We start from the raw sequence: 25173 nt of genomic DNA, 5'->3' as shown, positions 1-25173 counted from the left end.
GCAGCAACTCTGACTTTTTATGTGTGTGTTTTTGAGGATTTTTGATCTGGGAGGTATTTAGCTTGCCTGGATTCAAATCACAAACTCTGTCTCCTTTGATATGTAGCTGCTGACACGTGTTAGTACGATGTCTCATGGCTGCTTCTGTAGCCTGGCTCTGTAGAGGTCTTCTCTGTGCCTGCAAAGTTGATGGCCCGACAAAGATTTGGGTATGGACGTTGCTGATCCCTTGTGGGATCCCTTGTGGTTTCCTTGTGTCTGCTGGTTTTGGGCTCTGTACCCTTACCCGTCAAACCCCTTTGGTTTCAGCTTTCTGCCAGTTGAGCTGCCCAAGTTGAGGAATGTACTTGGTTAAGAAAAGCACCAGAGTCACAGATCTGATCATGTGTAGTTCCATCTTTCAAGGGTGGATATCGCTCTGGTTTCTGACTTCTTTTGGTTGAGTCCTCTGGGTTCTCCTTCACTCATGTGTAGATTATTTATGAGCCAGGGATTTGGGCAGTTGCTCTGAATTAAGGTTTCATTCATTCTGTGGTTTCCATGTTTCCACTGAGCCTTTAAATTTCCAGCTACTTTCCTAGTCCTAAAATTTGATCTTTGACGCCTTTAGCTGGTAAGGCTGCAGCGTTTCCCACCAATTTTTTCTGTAGCCTTGGGGGTTGAGTTTTACCCTGTGGCCAGTAAGCTGCAAACTCACAGGTTTTAACCTATTTCATTTGCAGTTTTCTGAAATTAAAATTTCTTCTGGTTTCTATGTGCTTTTGAATGCCTTATGGTATCTGTGAGTGATTTTTAAAAATTTGTTTTTAAAATAGTTATTATATCTAAGACTCTGCATGACCACTTAATTTACCATCATCATCTGATGGGGACTCTGTCCAGGGATGAATCATAGAATTTTATTCCTTGCTTTCCCAACCCTTTCTATAAGTTGAGAGAGGGATTTACTTTGATGAATTAAAAAACGGTTGATATTAGCAACATGCCGGTAAATTAAGCAAAAAATAATTTAGATAGTGAATAGATATTATTTACAATGTTTTATTATTTTACACATATGATTTGTGAAAAAAATCACTGGCGAGTACTTGTGGTTAAATTGACTATAGGAGGAGTTTATAATTCAAAAGTTCAGAACAGTTAATGGTGTTTCTTCAGTCGTGGCCCTGTCCTTGGTGCTTGTCACAGCTTCATGTAATGTTGTGTTGATACCTAGGTTATGGGCGTAGCACATGGCATGCTTCCCAACTTTGCAGCAGTACAATTTCTCTTCATTAGCTTAGATCCACATTATTCAGAATATCTGTTAATTTAGTTTCAGCTAGGCTGCAGCTTATAATTTCATTCTGTGAGGAAAAGAAAATATGCAGATTCATTGCATAAACTGGATCACGGGGGGCAGGTTGCACCTTTTTAAGAGTATACATTGTTTCTAAGCACATTCATTTTTGTATGTGTGTGACTTTAAGTATTATTAAAAAAAATTATTGGACAGTAAAATTGATCTTTTTCTTGGCTTTTCAGTTCTGTGAATTTTATAATCACAACCATAATTAAAATACAGGATACTTCTCCACCCCCCTCCAAAACTCTTTCTTGTTCTAATCTTTTCCACCCCTTCGCCCGCCCCCTCCCCCCCATAACCCCTGGCAACCACTGATCTGTTCTCTATCACTGTAGTTTTATCTTTTCTGGAATGTCACGTAGTGGAATCATACCGTATGTAGTCTTGTGAGACTGACTTGTTTCACTTTTTCATGATGCTTTTGCGACTCACCCACATCATTGTGTCTGTCAGTAGTTTGTGCCTCTTTATTGTGAGGAGAGCAGTCAGTTTTGAAACAAGTGGGTGCCTTGGTATAGAATGAATGAGATCTTTTCAGGCAGACCTCTCTTTGGGAACATTTGTTAATGGGCCAGTTTGTGTTTCTCCCTTCGTTTGATAGTTCCATAATTGCCTTTCTTACAAAATATTGACACTTTAGTCATTTCATTATTTTATGCTGAAATTCTCCCTAGATAATCAAAATTAGTGGGGTTTTACTTTTGCCCTCAAACCATTAGTCCACAAGACAGCATTCAAGGGAAGAAAACACTGGACTGGTAAGTGGAGAGTCGGCCGATTTAAGGCAGAGCTAATAAGTATTTTGCTTTTGTATAAAAATATATAAAGAACAGCTTTGTGTTTCAGATTCCTGAAAGCCCAACACTAATGCAAATCATAAAAACAGGAATGGCACTTAAAAGTGTTCAATTAAGTGATTTGCCATCTAGACAAGCGTGTGGCCTGTGAGACGGCTGTGATGCCTTGAAGTGGCCTCAGCTGCCCTGCTGGTCACCAGGGCCTTCTGCTCTCCCCTCCCCCTGATACTCCATGTCACAGGCCACTCCTACCCTGTTGTCCCCTCAAGCAGGGGGCCTTCATGCCATCTTCTGGACTTTAGTGGAGACATAAGCAGCAAAAGTGGAGTAGTGGGAGTGTGGTGTAGGTTCAGGTACCAGCTCTGCTGTCCGATGAGAAAGGGGTTGCTGTCGCGAGGAAGAGAAGGGCTTGCAAGATGGCGTATTGGAAGGGTGCAGGGGAAGTTCATGGGGCACAGACCGGCTTCCTGTGCTGGGATGGGTACCCAGCTGCTGCTCCATTCTCATCTTTGCAAGCCAGCTTCCTTTGCTCGCTTATGTTTCTTGCTTCTTCATAACCTTGACTGTAGTTTGCCGTGATGCCCACCCGGCTCTACCTGTACCGCCTTAAAGGGCTGAGACCTATTATAGTCCCAGTTTCACTTCATTCAAAACCTCTTGAAAGAATCAAGTTGGTCCAGCTGGCCTGCGGATTGAGTTCTTGTGGATCATGGGTCCACCTTGGTGGGCAGGCTTTCGTGCTTCCGATATGGCCACCTAGCCTCAGCTCTTTAATTGGGGCTGTGGTAGGGGCAGTTTTAAAGAAAAACCGTGGCTGAGTAGACACCCCATAATCATCCATGGGAGGATCCAGTTGATAAAGTCTCAGCCTGGGCTGGAATACCTCCGGTCAGGACCACCAGGCAGCCCTTCATTGCTGCACAATGGATAATGCCTAGTGGATAGAATGTTCCAGCAGCACACTCTGTGCTGCTTCTGTGTCCTGGGCCACAGGAGTTCTTGGGCTCTGCCCCAGACCCCCGGCACCAGACACCCGGCACTGGAATGTGGCCCAAAAATCTCTGTTTTAACAAGCCCTCCAGGTGATTCTCATGTTTCATTCTAGAGTTTGAGATCCACTCACCTAAGGCATGCATTTTCAGTGGTAGTTTCTTTTGCTTTAAAAATTTTTTTCTATGTTCTGTGTCATATGAACTGGATAATGTGCAGAGTCCAGTGTTATATGAAACCGAAGCAGTTCTTTCTCCTATAATTGACAAATGAGATGAATTACTGATACAAATTTTCTTACGTTAAACCACCTGGATAAATCCAACTTGGCCAAGGTAATTTCCTTTAAGCAAATAAGTTTTTCTTCAATATTTTAAAAAGGAATCTAATTTTACGTCACCTTATAAATAAATTCCTGTTATAATAGTCAAACATATAGAAAGAAATGATACTTTTCAAAGAGGAAACAATATAACTAAAGCTTATCTCCAAGTATATCTTGTTTTGGGGTGGTTCATGTTAATGCATTATTTTCAGTTGTTTTTGAGAAAAGACGATTATTATACAAATAGGATTCTGAACACTTAGTCTTGCTTGTTAAAAGTGATGTTTTTCTGGAGCAGGTGTTGGCAGCTATGGCCCGTAGACCAAATTCTGCCTGTTGTCTGTTTTTGTAAATAAAATTGTATTGAAACACAGCTTCGCGCATTCGTATTGTGCATGGCTGATTTTGCTCTACAACTGCAGGGGTGAGTGGTTGTCCCCAAAGCCTGAAGTATTTTCTACCTGACCCTTACAGAAAAAGTTTGCCAGCCCCTGTTCTAGAGAATACGGTTTAAATGTCTCATATTAAAAAAAAATGATTTTATCCAAATTGATGTTAGTAATGTTCCTCGGTGGGGAGAATTCAGGAACATCCAGACCATTTACTGGTATCGTCAATAGATGCTCAGCTGCCCCAAGTACCCAGGGAGTATGGCTCTAACCTTGTGAAGCGGGCTCATGACAGACATGCAGTATGATTGTCACGAAAAGATAGTGTCAACGGTTAGCAAAAGTTAACACTTTTAGCTACTACTGTTTTGAGTTTCCCAGGTTTAAGAGTATCCCAAATAGCTTTATAGTTTGCACTTAATCTCTTGGACTAGCAACTGCGACTATTTGGCCTGCATTTGGATTTTTAGAGCAATTATTCTTAAAATGCTCCACAGAGCCAAGTGTCTGCAGCAGCTACTGTCAGCATATTGCCTTTGGGGATTAGCAGTACAAACCGGACGGGTGCTCACAGCTGCACAAATGCAGCTTTGCAAAAGGAAGTGTGAAGAGAGCTTTGGCTGGGCACTTGGCTCGTTTGCGTTCTGTGGACCCACACGTTAACTTTCCTGGTGCCCAGGTCTTGAAATACAGTGGAAATACACTATGGTGTTTGTCTTGCCACTTGTCTTTTATGTCGTCTTCCTTCCTGACAAATCTTTTTGAAGCGGATACAGTTTTCTCCACTACTTCCTGTCTGCTGCTATCACTTCCCTATGGTGCACCGTCTGTCTTAGGTATCCTAAGAATATATTCCTCTCTTCCTAGAGTAACTGTCTTCCTCTTTGTCTTTGATCTGTTGGGGTACGTATTGTTAGGGGGATAGCCTGCTGGTGCCCCCTCCTTTACTCTTTGGTGGGCTTCGTCTTATCCTCACAGAGGTTCCTTCTTCAGGTCCTCCCAGGCTGTGAATGGAAAAGCCCACTGTGTGGTGTTAGTTCATGCCTGGGGGTGGTAGTTTCACCCTGGATACCTTATTGATCATTTGTATCGCCCCCAGAACAGCCTGGGGCATGAGCAGAGAAACCAGTTACCAGTGGAGTAACTTTGTTGAGTTCGGTTTGCTACTATTGGTTTAAGTTTTTTGTCGTATGTTCAGGAACTACTGTTATTTGCTTAATTATCTGATCTTCATCTGCTTTTTATCTTTTTCTCTGAAAAGGTTACACTGTGCTCATAGGCTGAGTCAGGGACTAATGTCTCTTTTTCTGTGCTCTGGAAGGCTTTCCTGGGAAAGTTGGCAGAACTTATCTCTAAAGTCACCTGACCTGGTGTGCTCAGTGTGGGAGGGATTTAAACTACTGCGTTCAGATTTCCATGGTCATAGGATAGTTTAGTTTTCCTGTTTTTCAGTTTTGGTGGGTTGTATTATCTTAGGAATTTGTCCTTTTCATCTGTTCAAATCTGTTGGCCTACAGTTATTTACAGTATTCTCTTACCTTTTAAATTTCTGCCACATCTATAGTCATATGTCTATTTTAATTCCTAATGTGCTTTATGAATTGTCTTCTTTCTGGCTTTAGCAACTCTTGAATTTTTTAAAAAATACTTTATGTTGTATCTTTGTTTTCATTTTAATTCATTTCTATCCTTTTTGTCTCCTTTCCTTTAATTTCTTTGCTGTGGTATCAACACTCCCCATGAGCTGATGAGAGCCAGTTGGGCAGCTGTTACTGACAAAAAGGAGCCAAGTCCTATGTTTTTAACCTTTCTTGCCCCTGTCAGCTGCCATGTCTATAAAATGGGTAGAGTGGATGAGATCATGGCTAGGGTTCCTACCAACTGTTCTGTGCTATTGTATGTGGGAAGGTTTCCTAGGATTTTATGTTCTGATTATGAATGGAGAGTCCATTTGTATGCAACCAGCTTACTGTCTCAGCCCCGTTCACAATCAGGCTGTAATATTCTTATTACAGTTCATTAATATTCTTATTAAGAGGCCAATTTGTTGGCTTTGTGAATTGAGATGGGTTTTATTTGACCAACTTGAAGGTATGATGAGCCTTTAGGAAGGGCTGGTGCAGTGTTCCTCTGCCCCACCCCAGATTTTTATTTTGAAATAATTTTAGTTTTACAGAAGAGTTGCAAAGATAGGATAGAGAGTTCCTGTTATACCCTTCACTCACCTTGCCCTAATGTTAGCATCTTACATAACCATGGCACAATGGTCAAAACTGAGAAACTAACATTGGCTGATCTTCCAGCAATGTCCTTCTCTTGTAGGATCTGATCAGGAGTCTTTGTTGTCTTTAATCTTCAGGTCTTCTTAGCCTCCCCTACCAATTTGGGACCATTTCTTGGTTTTCCTTGTCTTTCATGACCTGGACACTTTTGAGGAGTACTGGTCAGGAGATTTATGGAATGTCCATTAATTTAGGTTTGTATGATATTGTCTCATGATTCGACCAGGGTTATGGGTTTGGGGCACAGTGAAGCATGCTTCTCCTTACGTGCTCACATCAGGTGTGGGGTACAAGATGCCAACGTTACTACTGGTGATATTCACCCTGATTACTCAAGGGGGTGTCTACCCCCTTTCTATACTGTAAAGTTATTATTTTTCCCTTTCCTTACTTAATTGTATCTTTCTAATACAATTTAATACAATTCATTGTATCTTTTCAAATCAGTTTTTTTGAAGTATAATTTTACATCCCATAAAAGTTGCCAATTTTAAGTGTACCATTCAGTGACTTTTTTAAAGCAAATTTAGAGAGTTGTATAACCAGCACCACAATCCAGATTTTAGATATTTCCATCACCCCCAAAAGTTGCCTTTTTGGTGTCAGTCTCTTTCCATCTCAGCTCTAGGGAACGACTGCTCTGCTCTCTGTCTCCATCAATTTGCCTTTCCTGGATGTTTCATATAAATGGAAAGATACAGTATGTGGTCTTCTGTGTCTGGCTTCTTTCACTCAGCTTGGTGTTTTTGAGGTTCATCCAAATTACAGCATATATTAGTATTTTATTCCTTTTTATTGCTGAGTAATGTTCCATGGTATGACTGTACCACATTTTGTTTATGCATTTACCAGTATGGTTTCCAGTTTTTGGCTATTATGAATAATGCTGGTATAAATACTTGCATACATGTCTTTGTATGGACATGTTTTTGTTTCTCTTAAGTGGGTTCCTAGGAGCAGAATTGGTGGGTCTTTGGTTAGCATATGTTTTAACTTTTTAAGAAACTGCCAAATTATTTGACAAAGTTTCTGTACCATTATGTATTCCCAGCAGCAATATATGAGGGTTCCAATTTCTCCACATCTTGTCAACACTTGCTTGTCTTTTTGGTTATAGCCATTTAGTAGGTCAAAAGTGGCATTTCATTGTGGTTTTAATTTGCATTTTTAAATGACTAATGATGTTGCGTATCTTTTCACTGATTATTAACCATTTGTATGTCTTCTTTGAAGAAATGTCTGTTCAGATCATCTGTCCATTTTTAATTGGTTGTTGATTTTCTTTTTGTTGAATTATAAGAGTTCTTTATATAGTCTGGATATGTCTTTTATCAGGAATGTGATTTGCAACATTTTCTTACAGTCTGTGGCTTGTCTTTTTATTTTCTTTGTGGTGTCTTTTGAAGTACCAAGTTAATTTTGATGAAGTCAGATTTACCAGTTGGTTGTGTCCATTGATGTCAAAGCTAAGAACTCTTTGCCTAACCCCAGGTTGTGAAGATTTCCTTCTGTTTTTTCTTCTAAAAGCTTTACAGTTTTAACTCTTATATTTATGTCTAGATACATCTTGAATTAATTTTTTATATGATGTGAAGTAAGGGTCCAGCTTCATTTTAAAAAATACCTTATACATTAAAAAATAAGCAGATTTGGGCTTCCCTGGTGGCGCAGTGGTTGAGAATCTGCCTGCCAATGCAGGGGACACGGGTTCAAGCCCTGGTCTGGGAAGATCCCACATGCCGTGGAGCAACTAGGCCCGTGAGCCACAACTACTGAGCCTGCGCATCTGGAGCCTGTGCTCCGCAACAAGAGAGGCCGCGACAGTGAGAGGCCCGCGCACCGCGATGAAGAGTGGCGCCCGCTTGCTGCAACTGGAGAAAGCCCTCACACAGAAACGAAGACCCAACACAGCCATAAATAAATTAATTAATTAAAATAAATTTTTTAAAAAATTAGCAGATTTTACTTTTTAAAACAGTTTTAGGTTTATAGAAAAATTGAGCAGAAAGTGCAGAGAGTTCTCATCCCCCTCCACACACACAGAGTTTCCTCTATTATTAACATATTGCATTAGTGTGGTACATTTATTATAATTCATAAACCAATATTGATGCATGTATTAGTCGACTAGGGCTGCTGTAACAGAGCACCACACATTGGGTGGCTTAAACAACAGAAATTAATTTTCACACGGTTCTGGAGGCTGGAAGTCCAAGGTCAAGGAGTAGGCAAATTTGGTTTCTTCCGAGGCCTATGTCTTCGCTTGTGATGGCCATCTTCTCGGTGTGTCCTCTCACGGTTTTCCTGTGTGTGTGTGCATTCTTGGTGTCCCTCTGTGTGTCCAAATTTCCTCTTCTTATAAGGACACCAACTGGATTGGATTAGAGCCCATCTAGAGCCCTCGTTTTGAGTTCATCACCTCTTAAAGGCCCTGTCTCCAAATCAGACACATTCTGAGGTACTGGGGGTTTGGGGAGACACAATTCAATCCATAAGAATACATTATTATTAACTAAAGTCCATAGTTTACATTAGGGTTCATTCTTTGTGTTGTACGTTCTGTGGGTTTCGACAAATGTATAAAGACATGCTCTATCATTGTACCATCATACAGAGTAGCTTCACTGCCCTAAAAATCCTGTGTTCCACCTATTCATCCCTTGCTCTCCCCTACCCCTTGGCAACCACTAATATTTTTACTGCCTTCGTAGTTTTGCCTTTTCCAGAAGATATAATTGTAATTGTATGCTATGTAGCCTTTGTGGATTGGCTTCTTTTACTTAGTAATATGCTGTAAGGTTTCTCTATATCTTTTTATGGCACGATAGCTCATTTCCTTTTAGCACTGACTAGTATTCCATTATCTGGATGTACCATAATTTATTTATCCACTCTCCCATTGAAGCATATATTGGTTGCTTCCAAGTTTTGGTAATTATGAATATAGGCATTATAAACATTTGTGTGCTGGTTTTTGAGTAGACATAAGTTTTCAACTCCTTCAGGTAAATATAAATGAGCACAATTGCTGGATCCTATGGTAAGAGTAGGTTTAGTTTTGTAAGAAACCACCAAGCTGGGACTTCCCTGGTGGCGCAGTGGTTAAGAATCCGCCTGCCAATTCAGGGGACACGAGTTCGATCCCTGGTCCGGGAAGATCCCACATGCTGGGGAGCAGCTAAGCCCATGCGCCACAACTACTGAGCCTGCTGTCTAGAGCCCGTGAGCCACAACTTCTTAGCCTGTGTGCCACAACTACTGAAGCCCATGCGCCTAGAGCCCGTGCTCCACAACAAGAAAAGCCACCGCAATGAGAAGCCCCGTGCACCACAACAAAGAGTAGCCCCCGCTCGCCACAACTAGAGAAAGCCTGCACGCAGCAACGAAGACTCAATGCAGCCAAAAATTAAAAAAAAAAAGAAAAGAAAAGAGACCACCAAGCTGTCATCCAGAGTGGCTGTACCATTTTGCATTCCCACCAACAATGAAAGAGAGTTCCTTTTGCTCCACATCTTCAACAGCATTTTGGTGTTTTCAGTGTTCTGGATTTTGGCCGTTCTAATAGGTGTATGGTAGTATCTCACTGTTTTTAAATTTTTATTTACCTGATAATATATGATGTGGCACATCTTCTCATATGTTACTTGCCATCTGTACAGCTTCTTTGGTGAGGTGTCTATTAAGGTCTTTGGCCCACTTTTTTTTTTTTTAAAGTTTAATTTTTATTTATTTATTTATTTATTTATTTATGGCTGTGTTGGGTCTTCGTTTCTGTGCGAGGGCTTTCTCTAGTTGTGGCAAGTGGGGGCCACTCTTCATCGCGGTACGCAGGCCTCTCATTATTGCGGCTCCTCTTGTTGCGGAGCACAGGCTCCAGACGCACAGGCTCAGTAATTGTGGCTCACGGGCCTAGTTGTTCTGCGGCATGTGGGATCCTCCCAGACCAGGGCTCGAACCCGTGTCCCCCACATTGGCAGGCAGACCCTCAACCACTGTGCCACCAGGGAAGCCCTGGCCCACTTTTCAATCAAGTTGTTTGTTTTTTTATTGTTGAGTTTTATGAGCTCTTTGTATATTTTGGATAATAGTTCTTTATCAGATATGTCTTTTGAAGATATTTTTCCCCCCAGTTTGTGGCTTCTCATTCTCTTGACAGTGTCCTTCACAGAGCAGAAAAATTTGATTGTAATGAAATTCAACTCTCAATTTTTTCTTTCATGGATCATGCCTTTGATGTTGTATGTACAAGTTTATTGCCAAACCCAAGGTCATCTAGATTTTCTCCTATGTTATCTTCTAGTTCTGTAGTTTTGCATTGTACGTTTGTGTCTATGATCCATTTTGAGCTACATTTTGTGAAGGGTTTAAGGTCTGTGTCTAGATTCGTGGTTTTGCATGTGGACGTCCAGCTGTCCCAGCATTGCTTGTTGAAAAGACTGTCCTTCCTCTATTCACTTTGCTTTGCTCCTTTGTCAGAGATCAGTTGACTGTGTTTGTGTGGGTCTCATTCTGGGCTCTGTTCTGTTGCAGCTTCATTCATTAATTTGTTCATTTTTAATTAATTAATTAATTTTTGGCTTATGGATGTCCAATCATTCCACCACAGTTTGTTGAAAAGTCTGTCTTTTCCCCCACTGAGTTACCATGGCATTTTGTAGAAATTCGGAGTGTAAGAGTTTACTTCTGGACTCTCACTTCTCCTCCATTGATCTATATGCCCACTGTTGCACCATTATCACACTGTCTGATTACCTTGATTTTATAAGAAGCTTTGAAATTGGTTAATATAAAACCTCCAGCTTTGTTCTTCTTCCTTTTTTTTTTTTTTCTGTTTTGTTTATCCTAGAGACTTTGCATTTCACGTGAATTTTACTCTCAGCTTGTCAATTTCCACAAAAGAGCCTGCTGGGATTTTGATAGGACTGGTGTTAAACTTACAGGTCAGTTTGGGAAGAATTGGCAACTTAACAGTATTGAGTCATCCAGTCCAGCAGTCCCCAACCTTTTTGGCACCAGGGACTGGTTTCGTGGAAGACAGTTTTTCCATGGACCGGGGGGTGGGGTATGGTTTTGGGATGATTCAAGCACATTACATTTATTGTGCACTTTATTTCTATTATTATTACATTTTAATATATAATGAAATAATTATACAACTCACCATAATGCAGAATCAGTGGGAGCCCTGAGCTTGTTTTCCTGCAACTAGATGGTCCCATCTGGGGGTGATGGGAGACAGTGACACCTGAAGTGTGTTGCTTATGTCCAGTCTATTCTGTAAGATGCAGCTTAATTGTCACTTGCCACTCACTGATAGGGTTTTGATATGATTCTGCAAGCAACTGATTTATTATGGTCTCTGTGCAGGCAGACCTCTCTGCTAATGATAATCTGTATTTGCAGCCACTCCCCAGTGCTAGCATCACTGCCTCAGCTCCACCTCAGATCATCAGGCATTAGATTCTCATAAGGAGTGCACAACCTAGATCCCTCGCATGCACAGTTCACAGGAGGGTTCGTGCTCCTATGAGAATCTAATTGCCGCCACTGATCTGACAGGAGGTGGAGCTCCAGCGGTAATACGAGTGATGGGGAGCGGCTGTAAATACAGATGAAGCTTCGCTCGCTCGCCCACTGCTCACCTCCTGCTGTGTGGCCTGGTTCCTAACAGGCCACGTACCGGTACTGGTCTGTGGCTTGGAGGTTGGGGACCCTGATCCAATCCATGAGCATGGAATTTCTCTTCATTTATTTAGATCTTCTTTAATTTCCCTCAACAATGTTTTGTGCTTTTCAGTATTTAAGGCTTATGCTTCTTTTGTTAAATATATTCCTGAGTATTTACTTTTTAATGCTGTTGTGAGTGGAATTGTATCTTTATTTAATTTTAAACATTCTTAGCTTTGAAGGACTTCACTGTTTGGGGACCATTGTTCTTGTTGTCTATAAAATTGGAAGTTATATAATTCCAACCCAGTTGGTGCTGTTATTTCAGGCACATTGAGGGTAAAGTCCAAATTCTTTACAATTACCATCTCAAGTGAATTGGGGTTGCTCGTTGGTCACAGATTATTTATTTATTCATTCATATTGGGCACAAAACCAACTATTTATTTAGCTCACCATTCTTTTGGTTGGCGATTTTGGTGAGGCTCAGCTGGGTGGTTTTCTGCCCTAGGCTGGGCTGGCCTATGTGTCTGTGGTCACCTGCCCACCTGTTTCTTAAGACCAGCTAGATGTTGGCTGGGACCACGAGGGTGCCTGGGCCATGTTTCTCTCCTGGTGGCAGGCTAGCCTGGGTTTGTTCTTGTGGTGAGTGATAGGGATCTGTGAAAGAATGGAGGGGCCCTGGACCCCGAGAGGCCTAGGCTCGGAATGGGTGTGCTCTTGCCAGCTTCATTCTGTTGCTCAAAGTGAGTCACCAGGCCAGCAAGATTGAAGGGGAGAGGAAATAGACCCCATATCTTGATGGGAGGACCTTCAAAATCACATGCAAAGGTGTGTGGATATAGGAAGGGGAATAATTGTGGCCATTTTTCAAACAGTTCACTACAGTAGCATATAGCTCTGCAATTCAGACTGGCTAATTAGACTCAGAATCGTTTTTTTGTTTGGGAAATTACTCACCTTTGAATCTTTGCAGGCACAAATACCACCTCTTCCAATAGGAACTGACTACGCAACATATTTCTCTTCCTGGATTCCAGTGCATCTAGAGCACAGGCAACTGTGCAGCTGGGAAGTGAGGAAGGTGATATAGTTGGGTGTGTGTGGCATTTCTAGCTAGGGTGACAACAGAGGTGACTGACTGCAAGGGTAGGTTCCTGTTGCAGAAACAGCAACTTTGCTGGTGTTAGTGCTGGTTGCAGTAAAGTTAAATTCAGGGTAGAAAAGTGGGAGAGGTGCCAGCTGTAGCCTCTCTTGCTCTGCAATAGCAGGGTCATTGATGTTCTATGGGAAACAGGACTTAGTCTGTTTGGGTCAAGTGTACTTTGCCATAATTGGCCATGGTGAACTCTGAACAAGTCCATGCCGTGGAGATGCGTTGGCTGGGTCTCCCAGCCCACATCAGGGAGAACTTTGACGTTGCCCAGATGCTCCTCCTTGGCTTTGGGGGTCTCTGAACTGTGTACGGTGAGGGAGGGGTGTGAGGAGTCTGGGTGCGTGACGGCCTCGCTCTGCTCAGTCACCTGGGTTTGCATTTCATTTCAGGGCAATAGCCTAGTGGCCTTGCTCACAGCAATTGACAATGTGTGGGCTGCCCAGTAAGCTGGAGAGCTGGTGGTTTAGGGTTATCTGCTGTTTGGTCTTCAGTGGTTTAGTTTGTGAGGCTGCACTGCTTCCAGGTGGTACCAGTGACCTGGCAAGTGGGAGTCCCGCCGGGTCCTGGCAGGCTAGACCAGCCCAGGGGAGAGCACGTGTCTCTTGCTTTCCCCTCAGGCAGCCTGTGTGGTGATGGCACGGGTGTGTGCTACCTGCTGCCTGTCTTAGACACCGTGTTTGTCCGGAGGAACCATCGCCGCCAGGGCCTGGGCCTGGCCATGCTGAGGGACTTCTGCCAGACGTTCCGAGAGGACGAGGCCCTGGGCATCAGCTGGCCCATCTCCCCTGCCATGTACCAAGGTAATCACTGCATCGGGAGGAGCGCTTGGGTAACGGGGATGGGTAACTCAGGTGGGTTCCAGATGATTCTGGGGCGGGAGGTCCCTCAGAGCCGCCGGCACCATGACACACCTGTGGGTTTTCTCTTTCCTCTGAGAAATCTCCTGTTGCTTCAGCACTGAGACTTTAAGCTTGATCACAAGGGGCGAACCTTTCCCAGTCCCTGAGAAAAACTGGATTTAGAAATAATAAGAACCAAATCAACACAGCGTCAGAGAGAAGCAGAATCCAGGGAACCCACTGTGCTGCTGGTTGTTGCTGGGCCTCAGAGGGCCTTTGCTCTTGCACGGGAAGATGGTAGTCATCACTTTGCCTTTTCAACTTGGAGGCCCAGGGGGACCAGGAGCTGAGGGAAGGCAAGCTCCAAATGCACTGAGCCCTGGGCACCTGTGTAGCTCTTACTGCAGAAGATGGCTCCCCCCATCTGCTCTTGTCCTACCGAGTCCGTGTATTAGTCAGGGTTCTCCAGAGAAACAGAACCGGTAGGATATATATATATATAAAGAGAGAGAGAGAGGGAGGGAGGGAGAGAGGGAGGGAGGGAGGGAAGGAGGGAGAGAGAGGGAGGGAGGGAGAGAGAGGGAGGGAGGGGGAGGGAGGGAGGGAGGGAGAGAGAGAGAGGGAAAGAGAGAGAAGAGATTTATTATAAGGAATTGGCTCAGACAACGTGGAGATTGAGATATCCTAAGATCTACAGTCAGCAAGCTGGAGGCTCAGGAGGACTGATGGTGTGTTTTCAGTCCAAATGTCAGCAGGCTTGAGACCCAAGAAAAGCCAGTGTTTCAGTTCAAGTCCAAAGATAGGAAAAGACCAATGTCCCAGCTCACTCAGTCAGGCAGGAGGAGTTCCTCTCACTTGTGGGAGGGTCAAATGTTTTGTTTGTAGTCAGGCCCTCAACTGATTGGCTGAGGTCCACCCACGATGGGGAGGGCAATCTGCTTTACTCTGTCTATGGATTCAGATGTGAATCCCAGAACTTCCCTGGTGGCGCAGTGGTTAAGAATCCGCCTGCCAATGCAGGGGACACGGGTTCAACCCCTGGTCTGGGAAGATCCCACATGCTGCAGAGCAATTAAGCCCGTGTGCCACAACTACTGAGCCTACGCTCTAGAGCCCGCGAGCCACAACTACTGAGCCCACATGCCACAACTACTGAAGCCTGCACACCTGGAGACCATGCTCTGCAACAAAGAGAAGCCACCACAATGAGAAGCCCGCACACCGCAACGAAGAGTAGCCCCCACTCACCACAACTAGAGAAAGCCCTCACACAGCAACGAAGACCCAACACAGCCATAAATAAATAAATAAATAAATAAATAAAAATGTGAATCTCATCCAAAAACACCCTCACAGACACACCCAGCATAATGTTTGACGAAATGTCTGGATACCCCTGGCCCACTCAAGTTGACATATAACATGAACTACCACAATCCTTCTCCAGGTTCTGGAAAAGAAATCTTAATATGTATTTGCCAGAGGAAATTCAGAAAGCCCTGATGTTAAATGTTTCACTCCAAATCAGCAAGGGTGGGAGATACTGGGGAGCATCTCCCAGGATCCACTGGTCCCCCATGAAGCACATCCACCCCACACTGGGCCCTGCCTCACTTCTTGTCGTACAGATACTTTTGGACCCTTACTATTGAGTTTCCAGTGTCCTTATGGTGTGAGAACAACAGATAGGAGAGAAAAGCTGTGAAAGGCAAGGAAACTTCTGTTGCTCGGAAGTCATAAGAAAACCAGGTGAAAACATATTTTCCTCAAGTGGGTTTGGTCATTTCTTTGTACTTTCAAACTCTCCATCTCTCACGAAACTCTGAAGATCCTGAATTTGTGCAAAGAATACTGGAGGCTTGCTGCACTGGTTTGCTCACTTGGAGGTGTTGGAAAGTTCTGGAACTCCGGCACTGGTTCTCTGTCCATGCCCACGTGCTGTCTGTCCCTCCCCTCATTCTCATTTCAGCTCTGAGACTTTGTTTGAGTGTGTTGGCCCCCAGGGCAGCCACCTCGGTCTCCCCTGGGCAGGAGCAGGGTCCAAAGGGCGGGGACCACCCCCAGGCCAGCACTGCAGAGACCCTCGCAGGGGCCTGTATCTCCACCTGGTAGAGAAAGGAGATCTGAAGGTACTGATTCTGAATCACACTTGGGGTCTCAGTTGCCCAGCCAAGGGTGCTGGGGCCTTGAGCTTCTACGTCACCCTGATTGTGCCTGGGCTCATGGGTGAGCAGGCAGAGTGTGGACAAAGCAGGACAAAGCAGCAGCTGGAGGCTCAAGGCCGGGCCGGGTATGGCTGCTCCACGCTTCACTGACCGCCTTTTATCCAGTACAGTCCTGCCCTTGGAATGGCCCAGAGGGCCTCCTGCCCAGGGCCCCACGCTTTAGCACCCTCTTGAAGCTGCACCTCTCTCCACGGGATGAGGAATCTGTGGGCCCAAGAGGACGTTCTCGCCTAGGCACAGGCCACTCCTAAACCAGCTCAGGCTACCAGAACCCCAGGATTCCTGTCAGGGGCTGCCAAGGGCCCAAGTGGACTCCATCCTGGATCTGTGCCCCTAAGAGCAGAGGACGCCACCAATTTGCACATCCTTAGGCCCTGGGACAGCTGCTGGTGGGATGTAGGTGGAGCGTGGGCGTGGTGTGCACATTTGTATGCACAGGCCCCTTGCCACGTGCTGGGAGCTGGGGTGGGAGGAAGGGGTGGGCTGCCAGCTGGGGGCCAGCGCTCTTGGCATTGCCACATTCAGGTGCAAAACTCCAAGGAGTCTAAGAATTCTAAATTTGAAACTGGCTTTTCCTGCTGTTAAGAAGTTATATTTGTCAAGACAGGAGAGCAGAACATTCTATCTAGCACTCGGCTAGCTTGGCTTACACCTTTTGAGTACTTAGCGTCATGCTCTGTGGGTTTCCATCTGTGCTCTTGCCCTGGGCCTGATGGAGCCCCCAGCACCTGCAGGACCAGGAGCTTCTTCCCATTCGGCTGGATTCGGGGCCCTGCCACGTGGAAATGCTCACCCTGTGAATGTGGCATAAAAGTCTACAACCTTGAGGGGGTTCTGGAGTCAAGGCGTCTGTGGATAAGCTGGAAGGCTCCCTGGGAGAAGAAGGCTGTGGAGGCTCAGAAAGAGGAAGGACAGTGCCTGTGGAGAGGACCGGGTGGGGTGCCATTATGGGCTGAATTGGGTCCCCCCCAAATTCTAACCCCCAAGGTGACTGTACGTGGAGATGGGGTCTATAAGGAGGTAACTGAGGTTAGATGAGGTCATAAGGGTGGGTCCTGATCCAATAGGACTGGTAAGAGGAGGTCCCAGTAAGAAGAGGAGACTAGGACACAGAAGGGTGCGGAAGGAAGACGGTGTGAAGACGCAGTAAGAAGGAGCCATCTCCAAGCCAAGGAGAGAGGTCTCAGGAGAAGGCAAGCCTGCCAACACCTTGCTCTCAGACTTCCAGCCTCCAGAGCTGCGAGACAATAAATGTCTGTTGTTTAAGGCCCTGGGTGTGTGGTGTTTTGTTGTGGCCGCCTGAGCAGGCTAAATGGGATGGATGAAAGTGGGAGGCGGGTGAGGAGGATGGCGGGCGGGGGGGTTGGCGTGGAGCCGCGGCAGAGCAGAGAGCTGGGGGTGGGCCGGGCCAGGCTGCAGGAAGGACGGAAGTGGCCGTGCCTGGGGACGCAGATGAGGGCCGGCGTGTGTGCACCAGGGCTGCGTGGGCCTCCCTGACTCCTGTGTGCAACTTCCTCTCAGTCTGTAGGAAGTTCCTGGCGGCGCATCCAGAGGAGCGGGGGCGCCTGTGGGAGGCGGAGCCCCCAGGAGCCTGGGGCCAGCGAGTCAACATCTGGCTGAAGGTTCAGCTTCAACAGGCAAGGCATCCAGATTGTGAGTCGGGGTGAAAGCATGCCCTTTGGTCTGGTTATTTCCAGTGTCGGTAACGGAAGCACAGATTCACTGGTGCGGATCGAGTCAGGCGGCGCAGACGTTCTGTTTGTTGCTGTTGCAGGAATAGAGGAGGGAGTGAAACCCGGCGGTGGCATCCTGGCCTTCCTCCACCTCCCATCCTGAACGAACCATACCTTCCAGACCCTCTTGCTCAAATAGATCTCCCCCACTTTAGCCAAATCAGAGACTCCCTGGGACTAAGGGTTCCCCGTTTCCAGTCAGAGAGGATCATTGAAACATGCGAGAGGATTAATTGCCTCTGTCTAGCAGAAGGTCCCTGGAAAGCATTGTTTCCCGTAGGCAATGTGTGCATCTGGTAAAACTTCTAAGACCCACGAAGGTTTGCTGGAAGAGCGAGCTCTGTCCCTTCTGCTCCGGGGAGGGTTCACGTGGGTGTGAGGCAGCGCCCCCTGTTCTGTGTCTGCGAGGGCCTGCCTTGTCCTTCTTGTCCTGTTTGATGTGTTTGACGGCAGTGCAGGATAAGCCCGACAGGTGAGCTTTTGGTTGTGTGGGCAGCCCTGTTACAGACACACAGGCCGTCTTCAGCGCGTTTGTGGCGGGTTTTTGATGGATGGTGTCTGTGCCCAGGTGGTGGGTCTGAGGGCCGGAGGGGCGAGCAGGGTGGCAGGCACACATTGTCTTTAGGTCTCCAGGCTGCTTTCTGTCCACGTTCCTTCCACCTCTCCCAGGTAGGGAAGGACGGCCCACTGAGGCCCGGCCTCAGCTACAGCGGGAGGTGCAGCCGGGGGCAGGGCTGCAGGGGGAATGGGGGCGAGGGAGCATCTCTTTAAATTCACCGGCCACGATGAAAGCATGGCTGAGCTCCCTTCAGGGTCGAGTGCCACTTCCGAGGCTGCAGGTAGCTCATTAGGGGATGGATGGGCAGGCTGAGGTGTCAGGCTTTCTCTTCCCATGGGTGACTGATTCCCGTGAGGTGGCGACAGGGGAGAGTGCCTGAGAGTTTATTGATGATGATGGTGATAGGTTTTGCTCCTCTGGTGCCTTTCAGCTAGGAGGCTTAATGGGTCTTTACAGATATTAATGGGGTGACCGGGCACCTGGGAAGGAGGCTGTGGCAGGGCTGTGACTGTGATCCTAATGAGGCAGTTAAGTTGACTTGCCCTGTGGCGTAGAAAGTCGGAAATGATGGGAAGCCAGCCAGGGTCCCAGGCCCTTGGCCGACCAGCCGTGTGGGTTTGTCTCTGGGCTTCACAAAGGAGCCTGCAGCCCCCATGCCTCCCGGCCTTTGTGGCTTGGACGTTGCACTTCCTTGGCTGGAAATGGAAAGAAAAATGGCTTGCCCATCAGAATGTGGAAATCATGTGGAAATTGCACGGGCTGGAGGGGGTTTGCAGGGAAGGACTTTTTTGCATAATTGGGGAGATGGCTTCCTCTGAGGAGAATTCCACTGGGGGTTATTTCAAGAGCTGAGAGAGTTGGTGTGGTCTGGTCAGAGGAAATGAGCTAGAATTCAGATGCCAGCCCTGTCACTTTAACTCACTCTGAGATGCACCAACTCTCTCCTTAAAACGGCAAATGAGGGGACTTTCACAGAGAAGGTTCCAGAAGCATGCTTGAGTCCCTTGAAGGAAGAAGGGTCATCATTATAATTAGGGATATAATTAGATTACCGAAACTATAATTTTTTGAAAAATTCTAAGTTGTGGTCTTTTCACTCCCTGTGTAAATCATGGCTAGTTCCCAGTTTCACCCACACCTCCTGTCTCCCCCCAGGGCCAGCAGTCAGGATTTTAATTCACTCCTGAAGGTTTTCCGCCAACCAGCTTCATTTTGTAACAATTTTGTCAGTCGGCGCTGACACTCAGGTTTTTTTCCAGGCCAGCGAGTGGGGGCCACAGATGCGATCACAGATTAGCCCAGATGCTCTGCAGTTTCTCTGTTTTCGTGTTTCTCTCCTCACGGACATCAGCAAATGTTAGCCCACTGGGTTTTCCCACCCATCACCAAACAATGCAGATTCTGGAATCTTCTCTTCCCTGGAAATGTCACGAGGCCACTTAGTTTAATTTTAGTTTTAATCAGTCAGTTATTCTTAGAGTTGCTTTCTTGAATTGTTCTGTTTTTCAAATTCTATCTTTTGTCCCGTTATTTCTGACTATTATTTAGGAAGTTTCCTACAATTTCATGGGCCACAGAAATAGAACTATAAGCCAGAAGCCCGGTGGGGCCCGTTGCTTTTCACATTCTAACTAAGGTGTGGACATATTACAACATTCCACAACATTCCAGCGGGAAATTAAGTTCTCCTTTCAAATGTTTTAAAATCTGTTTTGAAGCAGTGTCATTTGTGGACTGGGGATTTTAGTTTGCACGGTCCTGACTGTTGATAACATCTGTGGCTTATAAAGGCCCTGAAAATATTTACAGGGTTATTCAGACTTTTTGAGAGAAGGAGTTTGTGGGAAACTTTTTTCTTCCTATACTCAGTTACATAGGAAGCCTTTGAAACTTGACCAATAGGATCAGAATTCTGTCCTATGTGACTTCCCCATTAGCTTGCACATGCCTAAGTTTCTTTACTGGGCGGGGGGGATGAAATTGAATATGTCAACAGTTGAATTTTTTTTTTTTAACGGAAAAGGTTGCTGGAGGCAGGAAGTAATTGCACACAGATTAAAAAAGATTTTTTTTTTCCATTTTTAGGTTATATTTTTGCTTTCTTTCCAGGTGAATTTTTAATAGATTCAACGGTCATCCACAGGGAAAATACTTTTCTTCTGTTTGTGTTTAATTTTTAAAGCTAGAGGGAATGTACATAAAGAGATGTGAAATATTTGAGCTGAGGAAGTGGGGTCATTTTTCTAAAAGCCTGATGCTTAGCAGACTGCAGCTCTAACTTGTTTCAGCTTGTTCTGGAGAGTCGGGCATTACACAGACAAGTAGCAAGAGCAGGCATATGGGGGTGAGCCAGGCTGGAAAGGGCAGAGAACAGAACCACCGTGCTGGATGGGCATTTTGGTCTAATGCTGCTCTTTGAAAGGTTGTGTTGCTCCCTCTAGTGGCCACTGTTATCTACTGCAGCATCAGATGGTAACGCATAGGCATCTGCCTTTGACCTATCTGTGTGGCTGCTTCTCAAATTCTCATCCTTGTGAGTCCAAATAATCATTAATTTAAAAAAAGTATTGCACCTTCATTGCTTAGGAATAAAGTACAAGGGAAAGTTTGATAGCTATTAACATACTTCCATCCATAACACATAAAAACAAAGTTTCACACATCAGAAAAGGAAGAAAATTGATAATGGATTATCTACTTCATTCTCTCATTCATTCATTCACTCACTCATTCAGTTGATTACTGTTAACAGAGCATTTCTCAGCATTGGGAAGTGTCCAGGTGATTGGGATACAGTAGTCAATAAGGCTGGCTGAGAAGTGTCTGAGCTCATTTATGAGCTTTTTACTGTATTATATAAAATCTTTCATATCAGAGAGGGCTAAAGAGGGCTGGTATTTTTAGATGCTTATGTTTCAATTTTGCCAAACCAAATTTTGCTCACTTATAGAGTCTGGAAATAAACTTTAAACATTTACTTACATAGGTAACAAGTAATACATTTATTCTTTATTCGAAAAATGTGTTTCATTTGTATTTTCAGCTCAAATGGAAAACTGCATATTTTTTTCCTAAGGGATCTGAACCCCTCACCACACCTCCACATATGGATTTTGGGGTGTGGGGAAGTGCACAGTAGGATAAGAAAGTCACCCCCTTCCAAGTTAGTACTGATTTGGTAGGAGGGGGGAGAGAGGCTGAATTAACATGTGTCATTATGGTCTCTCTTGTGAGTAAGAATTCCAGTGAGCAAAGAGGAGGGCCAAGGAATAGAATGGGAAATCTGACTGCATTTAATGCCTGAATAGTTGGGAAAATAGATCAAAATTCCAGCTCAGAAAACCACTCTCCCAATACCTGGAAGGTTTTCCTGTCCTTGGAGGGCATGTAGCAGGTGTCAGGGTGAAGGTCAAAAGGATAGAACTGGCGTGGGGATCCATGCTTTTGGAAGTGTCCCCATTATATTATTAATCTTTTGACTGTCCAGTCCCTTGGGAGTCACCCCATTTGCTCACCCTGCTCTCTTGCTTGGGGAGGGCAGCTCACCCAGGAAATTCCAAGGAGGAACTGACTGCTCATGGGCGCACTTCTCAAGACAGTGGACCCGGAATATCCCATAATGGAGAAGACAACAAGGTACAGTGACAAATGTGTGTCATTCTAGGACTAGTCATTGTGTCATGCTAGTGCAGTTTCCTAAATACCTCTGCTCTGGGATCCTCTGGGGCAGCAGGCCGTTGATTTATGATCAGAATCTCCGAGCTGCAGTGGGAGGAGAGGCCATTGCAATTAGACTTTTCACGGTCCTCTTCTCTAAGCTAGACAAGCTCTGACGAAGCCAAAACTAAACAGAGAACACATGGGAATGAGCCATAATTTTGCATCGTTAAGGAAATACTGAAAAATCTGAATTTCAGATTCTGTGACGGACCAGTATCTTTCAAGCAGAACTAATGTGTGGACAAATTTATCTTTCTTTCCTTCCCCACCCCTCAAGCCCAGATGCTAGAAAATGGAATAGGGCATTAGGTTATGAGATGGTTCAGAGCAATGGTAGATAGAACCGCGGGTAAGGATGGTTCCTGAATATTTCTTGCTGGCCTGTTGTCGTTCAGTAGTTTATAAGATTTTGGAGTGATATGATTCCACGAGTATTTTCCTGAGGCCAAGCCAGACACTTGTCCACCCAAGGTGATTGTGCTGACATCCATTTGCTGGCATGGAAGAGCCTTTGCTCTGGAATCCCTAAAGAATCGATAATGACATTAAAGCCAAAACTTACAAATGCATTTTGTGGGGAATGCTGCTTATCTTGGAAAACAGATGGTTCTGGGATAGAAGACTCAACATCAAAGGCATAAAACATCGCAGAAAGTGCTGGATTATCTTAGAAAAGCTGACTGGTGTCTGACATCAGTTCTAGCCATCTGGCAGAGGAGGGCCTTCCTGTTCCTTGGGTCACAGTGGAAAGATGGGCTGTCAGGCTACTGAACCGAGTGTGTGCTTTGCCTCTGTGCTAATCTCTGACTCTCCTTTTAAACCTTGAAGGCCGTTAGAGGAAGCAGGAGGTGTCCAGTGTGACCTGATGCCTGCGGGCGTGTGTCTGGGGAAGTCTGTGCTTCCCCACTTTTGTAGTAGTGCCTCCTTGCCTTGTTCTCTCTTGGATCTCCCCGGGCCAGGACTTAATGTCCCACCACTAAACATATAGTCCCATCAGTAAATCTGTGCTCAGAGCATCTTATGTACAGAACACGGTGTCCCCGTGGCTGGCCTGGTGTGTGAACCTGGCTCGCCTGCTCTGACTCTGAGCTCGCGGTGCGGGGCGCAGCCAGGCCAGCGTTAATTGGGATGCTATGTTGATTCTTTTCTGGTTTCAGGAGAGGATCAGTGGAGAAGAACTGGAGAAGAATGATCGAGATTGCGCAGTGACAGAAGCAGCTGGGTGGCTTGGGAGAGCATGCTGGGCTGAGCAGGAGGGGAAGGAAACCAAGAGCATGGCGGTGGATGCCGGGCTGCCCCCAGGGTCGTGGCGGAAGCACAAGCGTCCCAGCTCCTAACCCCTAGCTCGCAGAGGCTGAGCTGAGTCCACTGAGAGGCTTGCCTAGGCTCCAGGGGACATGGGTTTGAGAGCTACCTGCCACTCCATGCTCCTGTCGCTGGGAGCTGGCCTCTGTCCTTGCCGTGCTGTCATTTGAGGAGCAAATGACCACACAGACCTTCCTACCTCAGGCTTGATGTGCGGGCTCAGGTGATGGGAAGCCTGAGAAGCCCCTCATTTAATCCGAAAGCGCTGTGCAGGGGCAAGTAATCATTTTCCCACGCTCAGATTTCAGAAGCCCATTCGTTAAACCTAACATGGTTTCTCTTGCTCAGGATGAATTTGTAAAGACTGCACTGGAGCCACATGACTACGCCTCTTTCTTCAGCACAAGAAAGCTCAGGGCTGCCCCGTCCACACTGCAGAAGTCCCTCTGGGGTTTGCCCACGACAACCCTGCTGTAACTGCGAGACCGCAGACACCAGAGGGGTTTCCAAGGAGACACGTTTCTTTCTGGAGAAGCTTCAGCCACGTCGGAAGCTCCCTGAGGGCAGGGCCAGGCTGCCTGGTGCACACCCAGGCCTCTGGCTCACGTCTGGCTGGTGCAGGAGGCGCTCAGAGCGGGCCCCAGGTGGGCGCCAGGATCATAGCAGCACCTACTTCCCAAGGGAACCGCCGGAGGGGACTTCGGGCTGATGGCCCTTCTATAGTATTGGTGCCTTCAGCGGACAGGCTTGTGCTAATAAAGGTGACTATAAAGGTGACAGCATGGCCCGCACGTGACAGCAGCCCCCCTTTCTACATACCTACACAGCCCTGCTCCGGCACGTGCCCAGCCGCCATCAGGGTTCCTGCCCCCCAGACCTCAGTGAGGACAGGCGAGGCTGGCCGTGGCCAGTGCTGCTGCCTGTTCACAGGGTAAGGCACAGTCCAGACAGCTTCACGAGGTCTCAGAGCCTGTCTCCTGAGATCGGGATGGGCTTTCTCCGCAGTCAGCATGGGCTCTCCCAGGGTCAGTAGGATTCTTTCCAGGGAAGGCTAGTCAGGTCGTCTTGGGGCGGGCAACCCAAGTGCCGCCTTGACTTCTGGAGAATGCAGACCTGATTGTATCACCAAGGACACCCCACCCCCTCTGTGGCTCAACACTGTCTTTGCAACACCCAGGGCCTGTCACAGAGGGCCCCGCTGACGCTGCACCCACCTCTGGGCTCGCCTGCCCTGTCTTCTGTTTCCTGGCTGCCTGGGCCTCCCCATCCTCAGACACACCAGGGTCTCACTTAGGGTCTGCTGGGGGTCTGTGCCTTCCCCTCCCTCCCCACTCCCTCCTGCACACACACACACACACACACACACATGCACACACACACGCACACACGTCAGGCTCATTCCTGCTTACACATCTGGTTTCAGCTCAGGTGTCCCCTCCTTCCCACGTGGCCTCTAAGCACTGGTCACTTGCTGGGCCTCCCTGAGCTTCCTCAGGAGTGAGGGGTGACACCTTCCTTCTGTTCCTCTGCTGCTAGGCCCTGGAGAGGTGGGTGGAAGGACAGTTTCAACCTTTTAGGGATATAGTGAAGTCCGTCCTGGAGGCTGGGGGTGGGAAGAAGACGACTGCTGCCGAGCGCTGGCAAGATACTTGCTGCTTCCCTGAGTGGTTAAAGGGTACATGGGGTGGGACCTCTGTTACTTATTTACTCACCCATGTGTCCATCCATCCATCTATCCTCCCACCCATCCATCTCCCTGTCCCTCTCTTGCTCTCTCCCTCCATCTCCGCTCATCTTCCCACCCACGCATTTACCCATCTGTTCACATCTATCCATCCATC

General features: G+C 46.3%; 1 protein-coding gene across 1 annotated transcript in view; it reads left to right on the top strand.

Moving 5' to 3' along the window:
• LOC133084985 (protein FAM169B-like) overlaps positions 1-23765 on the top strand; it is an 89775-nt gene extending 66010 nt beyond the window's left edge. Inside the window, 4 exon segments of the mRNA XM_061181807.1 lie at positions 13569-13751; positions 17537-17668; positions 21849-21943; positions 23185-23765. Of these exon segments, the coding sequence (XP_061037790.1) occupies positions 13569-13751; positions 17537-17668; positions 21849-21943; positions 23185-23364 (590 nt within the window). The 3' untranslated portion in view covers positions 23365-23765.
• The last annotated feature ends 1408 nt before the right edge of the window (positions 23766-25173 follow it).

Source organism: Eubalaena glacialis, chromosome 2 (genome assembly GCF_028564815.1).
Source record: "Eubalaena glacialis isolate mEubGla1 chromosome 2, mEubGla1.1.hap2.+ XY, whole genome shotgun sequence".
NCBI classification, from domain to species: Eukaryota; Metazoa; Chordata; class Mammalia; order Artiodactyla; family Balaenidae; genus Eubalaena; species Eubalaena glacialis.
Note: the sequence above shows the minus strand (reverse complement) of the source record. Positions and strands in the feature narration are given on the sequence as shown.